At 46.4% G+C, this 21,335-nt stretch overlaps 1 protein-coding gene across 4 annotated transcripts in view; it reads right to left on the bottom strand.

Moving 5' to 3' along the window:
• Positions 1 to 529: 529 nt before the first annotated feature.
• Positions 530 to 21,335, bottom strand: part of SPEN (spen family transcriptional repressor) — a 70,709-nt gene continuing 49,903 nt past the window's right edge. Inside the window, exons 7-15 of one of the 4 annotated variants that reach the window (XM_040588506.1) lie at positions 19,537 to 19,662; positions 18,842 to 18,955; positions 17,535 to 17,648; positions 15,756 to 15,856; positions 5,388 to 13,317; positions 4,359 to 4,772; positions 3,293 to 3,487; positions 2,614 to 2,772; positions 530 to 1,822 (exon numbers count right to left, since the gene is read on the bottom strand). In XM_040588506.1, the coding sequence (XP_040444440.1) occupies positions 1,691 to 1,822; positions 2,614 to 2,772; positions 3,293 to 3,487; positions 4,359 to 4,772; positions 5,388 to 13,317; positions 15,756 to 15,856; positions 17,535 to 17,648; positions 18,842 to 18,955; positions 19,537 to 19,662 (9,285 nt within the window). In that variant the 3' untranslated portion in view covers positions 530 to 1,690. Of the gene's footprint in view, positions 1,823 to 2,613; positions 2,773 to 3,292; positions 3,488 to 4,358; positions 4,773 to 5,387; positions 13,321 to 15,755; positions 15,857 to 17,534; positions 17,649 to 18,841; positions 18,956 to 19,536; positions 19,663 to 21,335 lie in introns of all 4 variants that reach the window. The other 3 variants (XM_040588505.1, XM_040588509.1, XM_040588508.1) reach the window with 3 other exon arrangements.

Here is a 21,335-nt window from a genome sequence, read left to right on the forward strand (position 1 = left end):
GTCCCACCCCAGCTGCTCCCACGGCAGAGGGTCCAGACACGCCCCCACCCACCCCATTTTCTCCTAAATCTGCTTCCTTACCGTATCCTCTTGATTTAACCCACTCGCACCAGCGCTGGTGGTTAACTGAGGGTTTCGGTGGCTCCCACCGGCGCTGCTTCCCTCCTGCGGTTTTGGGTGGAAAAGCAGTGAAAAAGGCAAAGTCTGGCTCCTGTTTTTTTAAAGGCTGGTGAATATCAAAATTCAGGGATTATTTTTTGTTGTTGTTGGCACGTACCAAAATCAACAGCAGAGCAAAAAATTGCAGCTTTGGTTTTCAACAAATACTAATAACACGCAAGGGAAAATAAACAGAGATTTGGTTTAGTCTGGTAAAATTACCTTTTTTGTTGTTTGTTTGCTTTTTTTTTTTTTTTTTTTTTTTTTTTTAAACAAGAGACTGGTGCTGACTCCTGGGGGAGCCCCCACACCTCCTTCTGCTCTCCCCCCCCATCCCGAGCCGCCGAGGGACGAGATCCGGGCGCCGAGGTGTTTTGTATTTTTTAATAAAGTTTGTAATCCAATGGACACACAAAACAAAACTGCGCTGCGAAAAAAACAGTTCCATAAATTAATAAGTGTTAGGGAAGGCGAAGGGGGGAAGGGGGGGGGGGGTCGAAAGTCTTTTGTACAAGTGTATAACACTTCCACAGCTCATGAGACGAGGGGGGGGCATGTTTAAATGAAGCGCACTTACAAATGAGTGACAATACAAAGTCTGAGTATGAAAATAAGATTTTCTCTGAAAACACATTTTTGGCACAGATTAAAAAAAAATGTATGTTGTGGGGATTTGATTTTTTTTTTTAAAGTCAGTATTATATATATTTATATATATTATATATATATTTATATATACACACACCCACTGAGTTCTGCATATCCCACCAGGAAGGAAAATAGCTCTCCCTTTTGTTTTTTTTGTTGGTTTTTTTTTTGTTTTGTATTTTCTTTTTTTTTTTTTTCAGTGTAAACTGTACATCCCAGATGAAGAGAAGACGGCTGCAGCAGGGGCAAGTGGAGGAGAGGAAGGTTCACATCCAGAAAAAAATAAAACAAAACCAAAACAAAACAAAAAAACCAACCAATAAAATAAAAGTAAAAAAAGATAATGTGTGAAATGATCCTTGACCCACAAATTTCAGCAGAAGTCCCCAGGTCCTGCGTTTAGTCCACGGCGCGTGTTAATGTGTGTCAAGACATCCAGAACGTCACAGCGTGTCTCCAACTGTGCAAAGGTCCGAGTCACTAATTTAGTGCAAAGGCAGTTCAGGTTCTTTTTTATTTTTTTCCTTTTTTTTTTGTTAAAAAAAATAAGCCATCCTTTATCTTTTCCCCAAAAGGAGGCACAGAAACCCAATACCAGTCCGCCTGCTGAGTGCATCAGTTGTCCGTAAGCTAAAGCAATATGTAAACATACAAGGTAGCGGAACCACTACCCAGCAACAGTTTGATCGAGGCCAGTTAGGGCAGGAGGCTGGTAGTCTGGCAGCATTTTCTTGTTTCATTACTTTCTCTCTCTCTCTTTTTATTTATTTTTATTTTAATTTTTTTTTGTGGTTTTTGTGGGCTTTTTTTTTTTTTTTTTTTTTTTTTTTGCTGCAGGGCCTTGGAAAAAAAAAATAATAAAAGTCAGTAACTGGTAAACAGCTCATACCGACGCGATGACAATCATCAGGTGAGGAGAGATGTTGGAGATGCTGGCAAGGAGGTCCGGGGCTAGGCGGGACAGGTGGCTTTCCGAAAATTCGCAGGGTGGGAAGATCTGCAGAACATAGGCAGGCTGCAAGGCAGAAACGGGACACAGATCAGACACAAACCAAGGCCATCGGGGCCTACAGTGTTTGAAAACAGGACAAAGGGCCTGGGTTTGGGGCACTTAAATGCGCATAAACCAGAGCAATTAGGCAAAAAAGGACACACTGTGCCCCAATGGTGGGGAGTTTTTCCACGCCAGGGACATAAGAGCTGGCTGGTTTACCGGGAAAGGCAGAAAAATTCCCGTTAATTATCATTTCAGCGGTTGCTCTGAGTGCTGACCACTCATTCTGGGTTTTTTTACATCCAGGGAACAGATTAAATTTGATTCAATGCAGCAACACGATCTGAAATAAATGCTCCACGCTGCCAAACTCCAATCTTTTGTAGTTACAGGGCCAAGAGCAAGGAAACACCAGGTGTTCTGGAAGTGTTCTGGAAAAATCATGGTATGATACGAGGAAGAACCAAGGACTCTACTTGGAACAGAGGAAAAAAAAAAAAGAAAAAAAAAAGGTTGGAAAATGGGTTTGTTTTGTTTTCAGCCAACTATGTAGGGCTGTGAACAAACTGAACGTATGTCTGGGGTTTTCTTGGGCTTTGTGGTTCATCTTCAGTAATTAAATCAATTATACCAGTGTTTTGATTGGTGATGTGAAGATGCCAGCACAGTAAACAGGAGGGGGTGTGTTTTAACAGTAAAAACAAGCCAGCTCAATGACAATCTTAAGCAAAGGGCCAAGGTGGAAGGCTGTCCGCCCGTTTATCTATCGATTTAATTTATCCGCGGTGTTTCAGGGCTTTTCCTGCCAATACCTGATTAGAGCCGGGGTTGGGAACGTTGATGATGCCTGCAGCTTGCTTAGCCTGCAGGTAGCTGATGAACGCAGCCTTCAGTGACTCAGTCTGATTCACTACATCTTCCTGATCCCGGCCACAAGGCAAGGCCAGTAACAGGCAGTAATCGCTCTCCACCTGCGAAGAAAATACAGTAATTAAGTCAAATGTAAGTCAGGAAGGGGCCTGTTCCCAGCAAACATTATCTGCACTGGAAAATCCTCTCTTTGAACTCCTTCAAAGTTACGAAAGACTTGCTGAAAGCTCAGCCAGCCCAGGAGATGGTGAAAAGGCCTGAAAGCTACTCATTTCCAACCCGAATTCCACTTTCCACCTTACTCAGACGTGTTGGAGCCAGCAGGATTTCGTTCCAGAGCTGAGGGATGGGTGACTTCAAAGGTTTCCCAGCCCCACCGTTCCTTTTTGCGTGAATGCAGAGGAAAACTTATTGCTCGTGACTTGCAACCCACACTGGGACGAAGGAATCGCACAGCTACCACCAGAACCCCAAAATAACGTGACAAAAGCAACAAAAGCCGAGGTTTCCAGGAGAAGCGGCGCGAGTTTTGGTTACACAGCTGCTAAGAGCAGCCCCGTTTTCAGCACATGAGGTCAGCCCTTCCCAAACACACATCCTCGCCTGGTCCCAACCCCTCACCATCATTCTCCGTGCGACACCCTCCAGCTGCGAAGCCTCCAGTCGCATGCGCTGAGCGATTCTCAGCGGCGGTCCTCCCTCCGGTGCCGGCAGGGACCGGTGCGCCAAGACGTTATTACCAGAGACGAAATGGAGCTGAACAGCAGCCGTGTCGTTTTTTAGAGCCAAAAGGCCCTGCCAGACAATCGGGTATTTCTGGAAAGAGAGGGAGCAGAAATTATTAAATGCAAATGAAGGAGAGGGGGACCTTAAATCCCATCTGAGCTGCTCATTTGCCTCCAATACTTCCACAATTAAGACACCGCTGCTTTGTTTTAAGGACTCCGTACAGACATACCATCTGATCACCCCCTGTACACTGGGGGTTAAGTCCTGCTCAATCAGTTAATTCAGTCCTTTTTCTTCCAGCTGGATTAGCCTGGGTGGCTCTCCTCATCATAACATCAGAGCACTTCCCCATCTTTCTGCCTCCCACACAGCACAAGGCAGAGGGGGGCTGTTATCAAACGCCGTTTTCTCTTTTACAAAGGGGAAAATTGAGAAACAAGCAGCAGCAGGAGAGTTGCTCAAGGTTATACGGGAAATACTCAAGAGCTGAACGCAATGCTCGATTCCTCATGAGTGCCTTGCTATCTCCCCCCTTTTCCTCAGTCTCTAGGCTTTGGGAGAGTGGTTTTTTCCTTTTTCTTTAACTATCAGTCTTTCCTGACCGTGAAAAAAACCTTCCCAAGAAACAGCCGACTGTAAAAATGACGCAGCACTGCCTGCCTGAGCCTGCCGGCTGTTTGAAGCAGTAAGTAACCAGAGAAGCAGGCTGCTCTGCACTGAGTGCCTTGTCGTGAGGCGCTCATAAATGCCATGTAAACATGAACATGGCTAAAATTCACCGGGGACAGGAACAGCCCGGAAAGCAGACAGACCATCCATCACTTTCTCTGCATCTGATGCAAGAGAGGTCAAATTTTGGTGCCAGAGGTGAGACGAGCTACGCAGAACCCAGTTATTTCTTCCCGGATGAGGAGCGCGAGGCTGCTCAGCCAGGAGAAGACGACAGAGCAATACTTACTGTCAGAAGCTGAACCATATCCACAGGTCTCTGCGCAACGGGGTGAGGAGACGGCTCTTGTTTGAGAGTGGACTGGGGCTCAGGGCGATTGAGGGGCAGCCCTGGCGGTGCTCCGGGACCCGACGTCGTGGGGATAAAGATGGATTGCTTGGGAACCGCCTGAGGTTGGTGCGGTGATGGAAGCTCCTGTTTCATTGAAATGGCGACAGGCGAAGGGTAGGAGGTCTGGCCCGTGTCCGCTTGTGCCCTCTGAAGGTGGACGTGAGGGTCTATCTGTGCCGCATGCCTATTTACAGTGGGGTGGTGACTCTGTTCGGGTCCTCCTGCTGGTGGGCCCTTGGGATCCTGGGGGATCTGAGGAGTCTTGCTGCGTACTGGCTGGCTGGGGTGTGAGTGTTCGCCCTCCGGCAGACCCTGGGAAGTGGGCGGTGGGGGGGAGGGGGGAAAGGAAAGGTTTTAGGCTGTGGGCGTATCAGAACTTGTTAATTCAACAATAAGGCTGCCAGGACACCATCGGATTGCTGGCAGAGACATCTGTGTCTCCACGCCACAGCACTAGCCCTGCTGCGGTGGTGCTGGGACACGCCGCCCCTTCCAAGGCCACCCCACCAGCCTCTCATACCCGAGAGCTGAGACTACATCCCCTGAATCCTGCCCCAAGCCCAGCCCTTAGCCACACCAACCATCCCAGGATGCCGGACCTACGCGCCACCTCGATGCTGACAGTTCTCCCCCCCGACACCTCTATGTCTAGAAACCCGTAGGCAGCCTCGCACCTTCTGGTTTGCGTCCTAGAGTAGTTAACGAAACAGGTTATTTTAGCTTCCTCTAAAGCCGAGCAGCATTCCAACCCCATTTCCCAAACAAAAATACCTCTTCTTGTGCTATGAACTTAAGTAGGGCTTGGAGACTAACCACAGAGCGCTAAACTCAGCACCTGTGGCCACGCAGAGCCGCGCCAGGGTTGCAATTAGCTTGAAGCGCTCCAGATTTCAGGTAGAAGGAGGAAAAAAGGGTTTTATTTCTCACCTGAGATGGGGTCATGCTCCGGGAAGGCAGCCCGATCGGTGAGGCACCCGGGAACTGAGGATGCCCGAGCTGTGCCGCTGTATGGTAATTCCTCATGTCGCCATACACAGACCGATAATCATGAAAGGAGCTCCCCGTGGGGTGCATGATCTGTACCCCATGCGGTACCACCACCGGCTGCGTCAAAGGCAGTCCAGGCAGCTGGCTGCTGGAGGGGACGCTGAGGAGCCGGGGCTCGCTGTGAGGAGAGTGTGCCATCTTGCCTTCAGAGGATTTTGGCGTCTCTTTTCCCGGCTGCGGGGTCTTACTGACGGGGGGAGTTTTCACAGCCCCTTCAGGAGTTCGGGATTGTCTCGTTTCCGAGTGGTGCTCGCCCACGGTGGCCATGTGCGGGTGCATCATCATCCTCACATCCCGGGGGACGTTGTACTGGTCGAGCCTGATGCTCGTGGGGTGCATGCGGTAATCCGGCTGCATCACCAGCACGTCGGACTGAACGGAGGCTGGTCCTCGGCACACCGTGGTGTGGTGGTAGTGCATCTCCTCCTCAGGGGGATGCTGAGAAGACAGAGGAGGCATCACTATGTCTCGTATCGGAGCTGGCTGGGGCGTGCTGGATCGCTGAGGTTTGATCTCTATCTGGGGTTGCAGAGCAGCTCTGGGGGAGTGGAGCGCTTCCGGGCGGATGCCGTAAGGGATGCCAGAGAGAGGAGGGGTGTTCATCCTCACCTCGCCTTGGGACAGATGGCCCAGGGACACAGTCTGCGTTACGCTGTGAGGGGGCATGATAACAGATTGCTCGGGATGCATGCTGGATATGTACTGAGGAACGGGAATTCCAGGCGCCAGCATGACTGGGGTACTGCTCGATAAAGCTGGAGACGAGGTACTGCCGGGGTGACAAGCCCGGGGGAATGGCGACGGTGAGTGCCCGCTAGTACGCGGCGAGTGCGGCTCCTGTTTGGTGACCCCCAAGTGGGAAATAGCCCGGTCAGTTGGGGTGCTGGGTCCCGAGCTGACGTGGTTTGCTTCTGGATGCATTTTCCCAGAGAGGGAAGGGTGGTGAGGACTGACTCCAGGACTCAAGTTGGAGGGTTGCAGAGCCTTGGTCTCCACTTTCAGAGCAGCTGGATCAGACAGTTTTTTGTTCACAACCATCTGGTTATGGACGAGTACAGGTGGAGTGTTTACAGTCTGTGTGAGGACTTTACCAGGCTGAGACGCCGGAGTCTGGACAGAAAGGTGGGACGAGTCGGACTTCTCCAGTGCTGTGCGCTCTTGTTTCACGGAGGAGATGACAGGCGACGTATTATAAGGCTGTGTTCCTAGTACCAAAGAAGAATGGGTGGAAACAGTCCCGTAGCCCGCTGAGGTCTGGGAGCCTTTCGGCGTTGGCTGAGATGGTGTGATAGGTTCCTGTTTAATCTGAGACTTGGATACAGACTGCTGAAACTCTATGTCGACAGCACTGGCTGGGGGAATCTGGCTGATCTTGGCACTAATTCGCTGAGGGCCTTCTGTCTTCTGTCCCGAGTAACTCAGCAGCACTACACCTTCCGAGGTGTTCACCCGCAGCCCCGGACTGGACCCAGTCTCTACCGGCCTCTCCTCGATAATAGACATGGATCCCGGATGAAACCTACTGTTATCATTTGTGCTTGACCTCTGCTTAAATTTTGGCGAGGGGGCATTGACGAGACATGTCTGGGTTTGGGGAGCTTGCTTCACCAAGGTGATCCTCGGAGCCTCCTCCAGATCCACGCTGTGGGGCATCCTGCTTATAACAGAAGTGGCTTTGGGAGCAATCACAGTACTTATCTTTTCCTTCTCACTGAACACCGGCGCTTCTCCCACCGGTGGGTCCAAGGCGTTGGTGACGGGAACTGCTGGTTTCTCCTCCGAAACCGGCTTTATGGCCTCTACCGCGGGGTGGAGGGGTGCCTCCTCCAAACAAGGCGCGCTCACCGGCTCAGCGTGCGTCGTCGTCACGTGCGTGGAGGTTATGCTCGTCGCCGAGACATACTTGGGCTCCATGAGTATCTTCCGCAAAGTGCTGGAGTTTGTATCGATATCCGACGCCTTCGTGTCTGGTGGGAGAGCGGGAGGGGGTGTGGAACGGGCACGGGGTTCCTCGTGCCTTACCATCCACTCCGGCACCTTGGCAGTGCCGGAGTGAAGGGGGACGATCGCGGCAGGCACCGGCGTGGGCAGCTTGGCTGCCGGTGCTGCCGAAGGGACAGCAGGAAGGGCTGCGTTTGGGGCACTCGGTGGTGTGATGGGTGCATTCTCCATGGGCGAACGTATCTTGAACGCGCTCTGACTCCCCTCATCCAGGGGAAGCGGTGGGGCGGCCAGGTCCAGAGGAGCTGGAGCAGGTGCTTTCGGAGAGGTGCTGCTCTCAGCAACAGCTTCATGCGCAGCCACGTCAGTGGCTGCAGCCTTGTTGGTGTCGGCAGCACTTGGCTCTACAGACGCCTGAGCCGCAGGTTTAGTTTGCTTTTCCTCCTTCAAGGCTTCTTCGGGTTTTGTCTTTACTTCGTTGGCGGGGGGCGATTTGCTCTGCACCCTCTCCGGCTCAAAGGTGTTGACTTCAGCGGCGTCACCCTTTCTGCCTGTGCTCCTTTTGCGTCTCTGCCGCGTGGTTTTCTGACGACCCTTTTCCTTCCGAGAAACTTCAGCCTCCTGCAAGGTCTCAGCCTCCTGTGCAGAGTTGGAAGATTCGCTGAAGCTGACTTCAGCCTCCTTGCTCTCCGTCTCCACCGCTGACGGGGCAGAGCTGGGAACCGGCTGCACCGCAGGCTCGACGGCAGCCTCCGTTTCTAGGATGTTATTCACTGCCTGATCCGTCTCAGGCTCCATCTCCTCCCGAGGTGACGGTAACACCAAGGGCTCTGTGGGGATTTCAGTTTCTGATTCAGCAGGATACGTTGGGGGTGCAGGAAAGCTTTCTGTCTCCCCAGAAATATCGTTGATGATGGAGCCGATGGCTGCTGCCAGCTCCGTTTCACTGGCCTGATGGGCGGGCTTGTCTCCCTCTTCCTCCTGACGAACTTCAGGCACGTCTGCTGTCGGCTCTTTGTAGGCAGCAATTGACGGAGGAGTTTCGGTGAGTTTTGCAATATTCTCCACGGCCTGCTCAAGCTCAATCTGTTTTGCTAACTGGGCAGCTTCAGGGGACTGCTTTGGTTCCCGCACCACCTCTTTTTCTGTCTCTGGGAACGAATCTTCTACCTCATTCTTAGCAAAATGGGGTGGCAAGATGTCTTCTTTTGGGGGGCTTTTCATTTTGGCTGGTGACACTGCCACCGGCTCTGCCTCCTCCTCGGTTGGCCGCAAGGCGCCCTTGACTTCATCCACATTGAGGCGTATTTCTACATTTTTGAGACAAACGGATGCTTTATCTACGACAGTTTTGGTATTTTTATACCTTCCCCTTTTGGATTTCGTAACCTTTTCTGGCACCGGCTTTTTCTCAATGATCTCAACTGCGGGGATTTCTAGCTGGTTTTTCTCTGCATCCAGTTCTTTCCTATCACGTTTCTGCTCGCTCGCTGCTGGCTCTTTCTCAGCCGCTTTTGCTTTATTGCTGTTGTCACTGACGCTTGATTCCTGACCACTTCTTTCAGCAGCATCTTCAGATTCAGCCGAGGTATCGGCTTTTGGTTCGTTTTTCCCTTTCTTCCCCTGCTGGCTGCTAGCAGCTGATGAGTGACTGTGTGTTAGCTTCTGGGATCTAGGAGACCTCCAACCTTCTGCAGGCTTAGGAGCTTCCACAGCATCTTTCGTTTCAGCCTCCTCAGCCTCTTGCTGTACCGGTTCTGTCTTTATGGGAGAGATGTCCTCCTCTGGCTTACGGCGGGTTTTCGGAGGTCTTCCCCTCCTCGGGGTCGTAGGGACAGTTGTCACCGTTTCCTGCGGTTCCTTTTCCCCTCTCTTCCTGGTGGATCTGGTGAACTCCATGGAGTCCTTCACTGGAGACGGGCCCTCATTGTCCCCCGTGGTAGCATAGACTGACCTGACGTTTCTGCGCCTGGTCCGACCTATTGGCAAGCTCGGCTCCACATTTTCTGGCTCGGCAGCAGAACTAGGGGATTTAGCAGCATTCCTCGAAACCTTCTCCGCCTCCGCCTTCAATTCAGAAAGCTTCTGCGTCTCTCCACGAGGAGAGCTTGACCTTTTGAGTTTTTCACGGTCAATTCTTTCGCTCTTCCTCGTGACAGGCTTTTCTGTGACACTGGCTGCAGCCGACTGCACGGGAGTTTTGGAGCGTTTACTTTTGTAGGACTTTTTATCTTTTACAACAACTGGAGGTTCGACTTCCATATCATTGTCAGAAACGGGCGGCAGGACCTCAGCAGCTGCCTCCACCTTTTGACTTGCACTGGCATCAGCGTTGCCAGAAGGCAGAGGATTTTCTTCTTTAGGTTCAGCAGCTTCATCGGACTTCTGAACTAGCTTGGGCGGAGGTGGAATCAACTGGACAGCTTCGGGTTCTGGATCTACACTGTCTGCTTGGGAAAACGAAGCTCCGGGAGTAGGAGGCTTGGTATCCAAGTATGATGGATGCTCTGTTGCCACAGCATCTTCCTCCGGTGCCAGGGCTGTAGCAACTTCTTTACTAGCTTCTACGACTGGCGGGGGTTCGGTTTGCTCAGGTGGTTCAATTTTGACAGGAGCAGCAAGTTCAGGAAAAGGTTTTTGTTCCTCTGCTGCAGAAGCAGGTTCAGATGTTTTTTCTTCTTTTACAGAAGCTGCTTCCACCACTACCTTTTCATTCACTACCTTCTCAGAAGCGACTGGTGCTGGTTCCTGCGGCAGGACAGCGACTGAAGAGGGACAGACTACGGAGGAAGTTTTATGTTCTGGTTCTTTACTATCAGGAACCACTTCTGGAGTTTTTGGCCGGTTTTCTTTATCTTCCTGTTTTTCCACTTCTTTTGGTTTCTGATCTTTCTCCTTTTCTTTCTGCTGCATTCGCGTCAGTTCAATAAATCTGCTGTGGAAAAGAACCACCGGTTCTTGCACCAAATCAGCAGCACTATTAGTCCCATCGGAGGAAGACTGTCTCCCATACAATCGACCAGAAATGAAGTCGAGATCGTCATCTTTTCTCTCTAAATGCTGCAGGCGCTTGGAGTCCTGTTCAAAGATTGAACTATGCAAAAACCGAGAAGCAAACAGTTCCTGTCTCTCTTGTTCTTCCTCTTTATGATCTTCTTTCTTATCATCCAGTTTTCCACCTTCTGAATCGGTTCTGATTTTTTTCTTTTTCATGTACCAAGATGGAATAGGTCTCGGAGCCGAGTCAACCTTCTCTTTGTCTTTATTGTTTCTAAAACTAGCAAATCTTGAATCCCAGTCTAGAAAGGACCAGTTTTCTTCTCTAGAGGAAGAGAGAGATTTAGCTCTTTCCAGCAAGGCCTTTGTGTCTGGCGTGATTGTCTTGTCCAACGCAAAAGAGTAAAATTTGTTTCTTTCTAAGGAACTTGACAACCTTTCCTCTCTTTCACGTAACTTCTCTTCTCTGTCCCTTAATAAAAAAGACAACCTGGAACTCTCTAACAAGGATGAGGCTTTTGGGGAGTGGGGCTTGTTTTCACTGTCATCATCTGAATCTGAAGGCACCTCCCCAGGTTCCAGGTCTCGGACAGACCGCTTGCGTATGCTGTCTCTTTTGACGATGCTGCTTGGAAAGCTGATATCAACTCTACCAGGCTCCGGCTTCACTTGTGTTTCCCACCTACTCGAGTCATCTTCAGAACTCAGCACGGATAGTTTTATTTTAGCCATTTCTGCCATCTGCTCCCTTCTGCTGGAATCGTAAGGATTAAATTTCAGCGAGTCCTCCCTCACAGTCATGTTGGAGTATGAAAGACCCTTTTCCTCTATTTTAGGTGACTCTTTGGTTTCCTTTAATGGCATTAGCCTTGGAGAATCGAGTGTGTCGTCATCTTCGTGGAAAGGGAAGTGTCTGATGCTAGGGGAACACGACGTCCTTTCGGAGTCTTCACTCACCTGACGAGAACTTCTGTAGTTTCTTTCTCTTTTAGTGCTAATTTCAAAGTCGAACTGGTCAGTCTTTTTCCTTTTACTTGGCGGAGAGTCATCCGTGACGTCTTGTGGAGGTTTTCCCACCTCGTGGACCAAGCTCCGCCTTTCGTATTCATCCACATCTTTCTTTGGACTGCCGAACTTCTCAGACTTTGCTATCTCCATTTCCAGCTGCTGTTTTAACCTCCGACTTTGCTCCATTTGTTTCCTGTAGCTTTGCGTGTGGTCGATGTCAATGCCAATCTTCTCTTCCGTATCAGCTGACTGAGGTTTCTCTTGGCCAAGTTTATGGTCAGGTGTGTCTTCAGGAAGACCGGAGTAATTCTTCCTTGTGTCCTCTCTCTCTGTTCCTTGATCGTCCAGTAGCTGTACCTGTTTATGCTGGGGTTTTACTGGGTTCAATTTTTTAGAAGAGAGTTCCTGAACTTCCACTGGTTCGTCAGCTGCCTCCATTAGCCTCGCCTGCAGATCTAGGGTGGGACGCATGCCAATCCCACCAACATTAAGAGTCTCCTGAATTTCTTTGGGACTAGTAACAGGAATAAGTCTTTCCAGTTTGAGTTTTTTAGATTCCCTTTTAAGCATCTCCTTCCTCAGGGGTTTCCTCTCCAATTCTCCTTCCCTTAACATTGTCGCTTCTCTAGACGAAGCTGTCGAATCAAGCTGCTTTTTCAAAACCATGCGTGCATCTTCCTCATCTTGGCTGCTTCTTTTTACTTCCAGTTTTTGCCTGTCAGGCTTCGGATTTGCATCAGCAAAACGTCTTTTACGAGCCTCCAACTTGTCTAAATCTACTGCGTTGGCCCCCTCAGAAGTCTGCTCTGTCTTCAAGTGCTTTTTGGGTTTCAGTTTTCCCTCCTTATCCACCACTTCTACGTGACTGGCAAGGGCTTTCTCTTTTTGTACCTTGGTTCTGACAGGTTCCAGTTTAGACTGATCAGACTTGGTTTGCTCAGCTTGAGATGTCTGTGTTTTTTGTTCAAGAAGCGGGGCCTTCATAGTGTCATTATCAAGCTTTGCTCTCAGTTTCTCCAAAGCGGGCTGATCAATAACTTTCCCTTCCTTTTCTTTTACTCGGGTCAACACAACACAGGGCATTAGATCCAGGCGGTTTTTAGCTGTCCCTTCTTTGTCACCTCTCTCTTTATTTTGTTTACTGTTGCCTTTCAGTTTTTCAGGGCTAGGCTCTCTCTCATTCTCTTGATCCGTTTCGGAAGACTGAGAGCTGGGGGAATGGATTTTTGCTTTCCGTTTTTGCTTATCCGTTTTCTCCTTTTCTAGTTTTTCTGGCTTTTCCTTTCTCACCAAGCGTTTCTCCTTGTCAACCCTCTCCTGCTCGAAAGCACGCTCCTTCTCTGTTTTTTCGTTTTTTGCATAACGTTCCACACGGGCTTTGTCGAGCTTGTCGTATCGGGGAGGAGACAGAGAGCTGCAGCTGCCGCTGCGATCTGATGACCTGCTGTAAATCCTCCTCTCCGAATCGCTCTGCAGCCTTTCCGACTGCGAGGGAGACGCTCCAGGGCTCTGCGGACGCCTGGAGTGTGTCGGACTCTGGCTCCGTTCAATCGGCCTCCGTTCGTGGTCTCTGTCCCGATCGGATTCAAACCGTTCCCTCTCCCTCTCTCTCTCCCGTTGCCTGTAACTGTACTCCCTTATGTCTTGCTCATACGGATCGCCCCTGTAATCCCTGTACTCGCGTGGGTCGTCGTAGTATCGTGGGTCATAGTAGTCGCCTTGGTAGGGATCCCACTCCGCATAAAACTCTCTGCCTCGAGCTGGGTATTCTCGCCGAGGATCTTCAGGATACGTCCCCGGAGTCCGAACAGTCTCGTAGTAAGTACGATCAGGGGCGTATTCGTAAGATCCTCTTCTTTCATCTCTGCTAAATATAAGAATAAACAGGTCAGTTTTCCTTCTCAACCAATGCACTACACTGTCATGCTCTTTGCTATGTCGGGGAATGATTTTATGATAATTTCTCGATACATGCATAAAGGCAACTGTACACAGCTGCATACAGAGACTTAACAACAAGGAACCAGCGCGCAGTGGATGAAATGCTTTGTTAGCTTATCAAATACCATCTGCAGTTAATTGGTCATTTTGGGACAGCTCTGCCAAGTATCTTTTCACCACACTCGCTGCTTCATTTCTGCCAAATTCAAGTACTGCATTAAGTTCAGGTAAAACCTACACAGCACCTGTGCACCCACGCAGGCTGTCACGGTGAAGACCACCCCATCTCAAGAACCTGAAACCTACCTCTGAAAACATGAGTCAAATCACAATTCAAGGTTGGAACCTCTCCATTACTAAGCAGTAAAGTAATAATATTTTTTTAAAAAAAAATCCTAAACCCTGCAAGTGATCATTTTATTCCAAAATTAGCTCTTTTGTGCATGTGACATGCTGACATTGCCTATCTACAGTAAGACCAAGTCAACAAAAAAACATGAGGTTCTTTCTGATATCAGGTGAATTCATGGGAAGCATTCAGCAAAGTCAGTCAAGCAATTAACATTATTATCTCAGTACCTCCAAACTGCAAAAATAAGCCATTTATACCACTGAACACGCCTTTTTAGCAGAGGGGTGGCACAGAGCTGGCGCTCCAGTTCTCCAGTATTACGGAGTGTTTTGCACACTATTTTACATACGTTTATTTGGCTTCACAGTTTATGTTTTATGTTAAAAGCTGACAGCTTCCACCTTTTAAGAAATGTACAAAATTGAAAAAGAACACAAAGAAACAAAACATGGAAGACAAAACCCTCATTCTGCAAGCAAAGTGGGAAGTCGTGAATGGCAGCTGTGAAGTTAAAAAAAAATCAGTCACGGTTTTTGTTTGGGGTTTTTTGTAGGTTTTTTTTCCTTTGGGTCCTATTCAGTCTGGCTCCAACTATAACCTAAGATAACCTAGTTAGTGGAGATCTTAGCATCATTGCAAGGGAGCATAAACTGCCAGGAAGAGCTCAGAGGAAGACCAGAACATGCAAAACTACAAGACTCACTGCAGAGCTCACTCAATCACTCTGCGATTCATTACTCCCAAGTATCTCGTAAAGACTATGTGAGCATAGTGACAGAAAACGAAAACCAAGACTAATGTGTACCCAAGTATCACACTGTTCTAGAAATCAGCATTCTACTCGGAATTGTTTCACAGCAAAGACAAGCCCAGCTGACTCCTGTGCATTAGAAGACATCCGATAATGCACTTCTCTTTTCTGAATTTGGTGTAATCAGAGGAAATTATTACCGACTGCTTGCTGGTGTATCACAACATCTGGCAAGGACTGGGGAATGCACTCATTTATTTCGATTATGCAAATCCTGATTGGCAATTTCCAAACCCTTCTCACTTTTAAATTTGGTAATTTTGCATATATGTTAGACCAATCCATTTTGCTGCAAAAAACCTCACTGAATTTATCTAGCTCAGAGGTACAATCAGTGTCACACTGGGCTTTTTCATAGGTAAACCAGAACCCCAACAATTAAGCCAGCCTCTGAAGGCAATAAAACATGGATGTTTTATTCAGCCACTGGAGAAAAAGCAGCACAAAATGCAGAGTGTTCCGTGCCAGGCTGCTCTCAGTCAGGGTCTGCAGAGATAAGTGGCCATGCAGGGGGAACAGAAGCCGTTGCAGCATGTGCAAAATGGCCAGACACTGTCATGACAGATGCTGCAGAAGGGCATCAACACAGAACACATTTTTCACGCCAAACAGTGAAAACTGCAGCCTCACTTATATTTTATCAAATTAACAAACTACACTGTTGAAAAGGGGTAGGTCAAAGACCAAATTTTACTCCCAGCTCAACAGATGAGCAGCAGTAGTTTATCAGGCTATATATACACCCATTAACATACATCCTTCTCTTGAGGCTACGGGAAGGCATTACAGATACGCTATTCTTTGCATTCCTAAGAAATGATGAATGACTCACAACTGTGTCCTGGTGACCCATCACAGTAACCGGATACTAAATATACAGATCACACAGATAGCCAAAACCTCCACCTAGGTATGAATTCCAGTAACTGACTGCACTTAGATGTGCGATATCCTGTCTGTCTTAATCTGCACAGTTTAAGTCTGACCGCCTAAATTTGTTTAAAAACAAAAAAAACACCGAAAAGGTAAAATACATTAAAAATATGCTAAAATGTTGTTAATAAAACTTTAAAAAGAAGGATAAAGTCAAGAGGAACAGAAGTGTTTGTTGAATGAATTATGCCCTGAAGAAAGTTTAAATTGCACTGAAGACAATGCTGGAAAAGTAAAAAACTGTAATAAAGATATTGACACGTGCCTTCTTTCTGCCAGCATTTCATAAAAGTCTCTGATATCTTGACCCGTTTTCTCCATGGAATGATAAAACGCCAACTGACTTTCTCGATTTGCAAAGTCCACCTGAAAAATAAAAGGTAAATGACGTTCAGTGAGAGAAACATCCTATTTTGACAACATTTCACTGCCTGCTGCAGTCTGAAGATGGGAGCAGAACTGAAAATAGGGATGATAATATTTAACAAAACAGTATCAAACGCTTCTCAGGACTGGCCTTACACATCTCGAGGAATCAAGACCTTTCCCTCTTAACTCAGCATAGCTGCGTGGAGCTACGTAACTAGCTCCTTACTGGGGTGTGTTGTAGCTGCCAGACCAGAGGCTTCTGTTCAGTAAACCAGCAGGAAAACTACACCTTATTATCGTGGTACTGACATTTTTAATATTACAACTCCAATTACAGTTGCAAAGTCCCTTTTATCTCAACACAGCACTACAGCAGGTCAGTATTATTAATCTATTTCAGACTCCACATTATATGCCCACGGTTATACACCAAGGCAAGGGCAGGGACGGGGAAGGAACCAAGCCTCCTGAATTACGCCTCCCTATTGTAGCTACTCAAAGAGTTGACGTTTTTTAGCCAAGGGTGACAATATTAAAAAGCTAATGGCATAGCTGATGCAAAAAATTAAGGATTAGAATGGATTTCACTATGCATATGCCACATAATGCAGTATTTTTAACATTCTAGTTCCTTTTTTTTTTTTTTTTTCAATCAGCCTAGATGTTGGTATAACCACAGCAGTGGAGCACAGACATACAAGCGTAAGGGTGTTGCTTATTCCAAAGTCACTAAGCAGCAAGACCCCAAACGCAAGATATGAAACTTTTAAATGACCACACATTTTACTGCATATGAAGGCTATTTATATTCAACCACCACACTTAGAAACTACAGTATATCCAAGTCCCAACCACAAGTGTGAAGTTGCTAGGTTAATACACCAGATGACAGATCATGCTTGAAATCATTGCCCACTCTTTAGGAGAGAAGAAAGGAGGAGGAGGAAGATAATTCAGGGGGTTGGCTGATATCTCACATCCCCAATTAGTGGAACTGATGGGACAGTCGTAACAGGTATTACCACATTCACCCAAATCCAAGACATCCCTGCAAATGTTAAGTGTTGCTCCTGGAAAAAGTGCTTTCTATCTATTTTTTTAAGCAGTGTGTTTAACTATTATTCTTTAAAATCAGTTACAAGGAAGGAGCTGCCATCACAAGAGCAAACTGCATGCCTGGGTTGCCGTACCCCACAACTATGGTGTGCAAGCCACTGCAAATCACCTTGGCCAGGTCAAGAGCCTGGACATCAGCAGGGAGCAGCTGAAATGCAGCGATGTGTTATCCTGGAGGAACTCACAGCCTCAGATTTCACTTTTCTAACATGAAAACACACAAAAGTTTGCCTTGGATTTGGGTAAATGAGGTAGTAACACGGACACCAACACTCAGGAGCTTAGAGAGACAAGTTCAGTGAAACAAATGGCAGAATACTGGAAAAGGCTTTATAAGTAACAGTTCAAGATACCCTAACATCTTGATAAGCCGAGTATAAAAAAAAATATTTAAGCCTTTGATGTGGGGGACATACAGTCCCGCTAAGTATTCCTTTTGTCTGGCAGTCTGCAAATGCCAGCATTTAAGGGGTAAGGCCTAAATACAATTTGTTTATCTCTTTTTTTTTTTTTCCCTGTTTGTTATTTTTTGTTTTGTTTTGGAGGTCATTCTGCACACCTTAATTTTATTCCCACCGATTTTCCTCCCCTTGGTCTCTTTTACAGCTGCTTGTGCATATTCAATCTCATTGTAGAGAACCAGGGCCATGCCTTTTAAGCGGTCAAACACCACCTGTAAAAAACAAAAAAACAAAACAAAAACCAAATAAGAGCCTCATCCACAGGACTTAATGTCAGTCCCAACAAAATCCTAAGTCATAAGGATACCAGTAAGGAAATAATTTTTAGCAAGGTAAATTTCCAGGCTTTTCTGATGAGGCATATTGTAATGAAGAGACAATAAAAGGACGCGGGACTGCTTTGAATTGTGGATATTGTGGCTTGAGGTATATTATGCCTTTATTTTGTTTTTCTGTATTTTACTTTTAATTTTTTTCTTTGGTGACAGTTTTGCAGTGTCTCTTTGTTTACTTTTCATTTTTTGAAAAATTTCCAATGTGTTTTAGGGGGGAAAAAAGGTAAAGGGAACATTTAATCCCAAAATGGAAACAGCTTTTGTTATCACAGTCTGCAGTACCACTCGTCAGTTGCTGAACGCCCAATTTCCAAGTATTAGCTTCCTTTAGCAACATAAATTTATTATTCAAGCAACAACAGCTACAATAAAGAATGTCAAAGCTGCAACACAAATCCACAAAAATCCTTTAAGGAGGCAAGACCCTGATCCTGCAAAGATTTACACGTATTGCTTAACTTCAAGCACATCAATGTCCAACAGAAATACACAGGACAACTCACATGCTTAAGTTTAAGCACATGCATAAATCACCAGCACCGACCCACAGCGGGGCAGGTAATGCACTCCCACTGTGTGATACGGGTATGTTGCAACACCACTGACTTTCTCTCTTCTTTCATGTACTCGTCAGTGCGACTATCCTAACTGCTTTTAAAAAGTCATTTTTTGGTCTGATGAAAAAAATATAGTTATGTCTAATTATGTAATCAGCATGCATGAGAGTAACTACGTAATTAAGACTGCTGTTCCTCCAATGTTACTGAAATTTTGTTGGGGAGAGACTGTACTGCACAAGAGCAACAAATGGTTTACAATACTCATTATCTCGGCTCATTCAAAGTATTTTTTGTTTTGTTTTGTTTTCAAAACACCAGAAGCGACTGCTCTACGTATCGGATCAACAGGATGCAAGGCTACAGAGCCCTCTCAGCCAAATCACACCCCAGAGAGAATTAATTTCTCTACCTGAGCTATAAAGCCCTGGACAGTCGGGGTTGAAAGGACAGGATGGGAAGAAAGGAAGACAGTAACAACTTCCAAACCACACGCCAAAGCCTCCCACCTACCTTTACCACAGGCCCGTATCGGCAGAAATGTCGAGTTAAATACTGATCCGTAACGTTTGTAGAAAGACCATCTAACCACACGCAGTTTGTAGGCATGCTCTTTCCAAAACCCAGCTGAACACAAAAGGGCAAAACTTCCATCAGTACAATTCACAAGTGTTACACTAACTGAATAGAGCATGCCTAATTAAAAGGGTTATTTGAAAAAAGCTAGTCATTTGTACAGATTTTCTAAAATTAGCATCCTGCACAGGTGCAAGCAAGAGAAAAATCAAATAGCAATTAATGAAAATAATTCTGCATGCTTAAACAAATACAGTGTTTGACAACATTTGGTTCTTCTACAATTTGAATGCATCTGAAAAGTGACAGGTTGACAGCTCTGGGGACTGACAGCCTCTGTTTATCATCAGTACCGGTACAGCTTCAGAACACAGCCTTGCCAGATGCGGACCTTCAAGGCCAGGGAATGTCAGCCTCCAGGCCTATTCAATCCTGGGGTTCCTTACTGTGACAGCCAACAAAAATGCTGATTAATCCCAATTATGGTGGTGGTTGAAAGCGTCATGCTCTAATCTGGCCTATGCATTAAAAAACAGCTTACTTCCATAAACTATGCTGGTGCAAAATATCCTGTGATGCTCTAAATGAAAGTAACAAGGAGAAGGATACAGTCCACAGGAGGATTTCTTTACCTTGAGCCGGTTATTTCCAAGATATTCCCCATCCATTTTCTTAATTGCTTTACACACACTTGCAATATCACAGTACTGCAGGAATGCATACTGAGGAACACCGTTCACTTTCTTAATGTCGATATCCTGGGGAAAACCACAAAATAACAATTGACAGTCAGCAACAGGCCAAAAAAAGCATTCAACAGTGTCATAATTACATCTAAGTTGACTTTTTTTTAAGACACACATGGCACAGCAAGCACTCTTTAGTTAGTATTTTCTTCAGAGAGAGGATTTGAACAATATTAGACAGTTAACTTCACTGTTCTGCTGTATCTCATTCAAAACCAAATCCTTACTGATGCAGGGAAAGCTCTTCATAATGCCAATTTAAAATTCAACCCCACAGAAGTAAGCCTGACCTGATCAATGAACAGTATCTTTAGTTTGTTAGTATTATGTCAAGAAGAGAGAACTCAGAATCAGAGAAATACAGATTCATTTTCGTTCGCAAAGGCTCAAGAGGAAACAACCTGCTCCAATCCTCATTTCTGAGCCAAGAGGCAAGCAGGGTTTCTTTTCCAAATAAACATGATCCATCCTGTTCCTAGAGACAGAAAGTGAGGCTGGACTCACCTCTTGAACTTGGCACTGACATGGCACCATAAGGCAAAAAAGATCCTCAACTTCTACTGCTGCTGGTATTTGATCCCAAGCCACCACAGACCCATTCAAAGTAAGTGCAGTCACGAGACAGCTAAGTCTAATAAAGGCTGATTTTAATCGATTTTAAAAACCCAGCAAGCTTGGAGTTGATATTTAGTTAACATTCAAGCTCAGCACTGCACTGGCAAATGTACGAAAAGCCTCTGAACAAACTCATGATTATGATTCATTCTGAGCTGAAAATAGAAGGTGGAGTGTTTCGTTTTATTTGTTTAAATAGCACAAGCTTCCTTTGTGAGCTACATGCCAATGCCAGCACACGCATTTAAGCACAAACGTTCCAACATCCAGGACAGACTAATTTCATGGTTAATAAATTTAGGGACAAGGCAGCAGTTTGATATGGTCTCACCCAAGAGCTCTTTATCTGGGAAAACAGAAGTAAACACGGAGATTTACACAACTATTAGACTTCTATAGCCCTGGCCTAATGATTTAAGTGGAATACTAATAGAGGACTACATTTCCAGTGTCTGAAGTAGCACAATTGCAACTGTGGCAAATTATACTTGACCACTCACTCTGGGCAAGCAATTCCTTCTGACAGGCAAATAAAATATCATTATTTGCTCATTACCCATCAGAAAGGTTATAAAGCTGGTCCCTGCTGCACCTGAGCTTGCAAGTTTTCATGGAAACTGTGCAAGGCAGCACTGCTGCCAAATTATGACCCATTAATAATGTTGACAGGACAGCACTATTTCACAGAAAAGCCAATTTACAAGACAGTGCACTACTACTGATAAGCATCTTTATCAGGACAACTCTGCTGGTTTAACATTAGAAAAGGGTTTAAGCTGCAGACACTGTGTGAATTCATAAATCCGTGTTGATGTCACGGATACAGTGGAGGCTGGATGCACAAGAAGTGCCAGACATCATAAAATGTAGATTTTATATTTTTCTACATCACATAAAGAAGCCTTCCCCTTCTTTTTTGGGGGAAGTACATACGGGGTCCCTTATATGTGTGACTGATACCTCAATGGTTACAAAAATGTGTCAGAGCAGAATGAATAAGGAACAGCATGTTCCCAAGCAGCCACAGCTACCAGTGAGTACATAAACTACCAGTGCTGAAGTCCAGATCC

This window comes from Falco naumanni, chromosome 3, assembly GCF_017639655.2.
Source record: "Falco naumanni isolate bFalNau1 chromosome 3, bFalNau1.pat, whole genome shotgun sequence".
Taxonomy (NCBI): Eukaryota; Metazoa; Chordata; class Aves; order Falconiformes; family Falconidae; genus Falco; species Falco naumanni.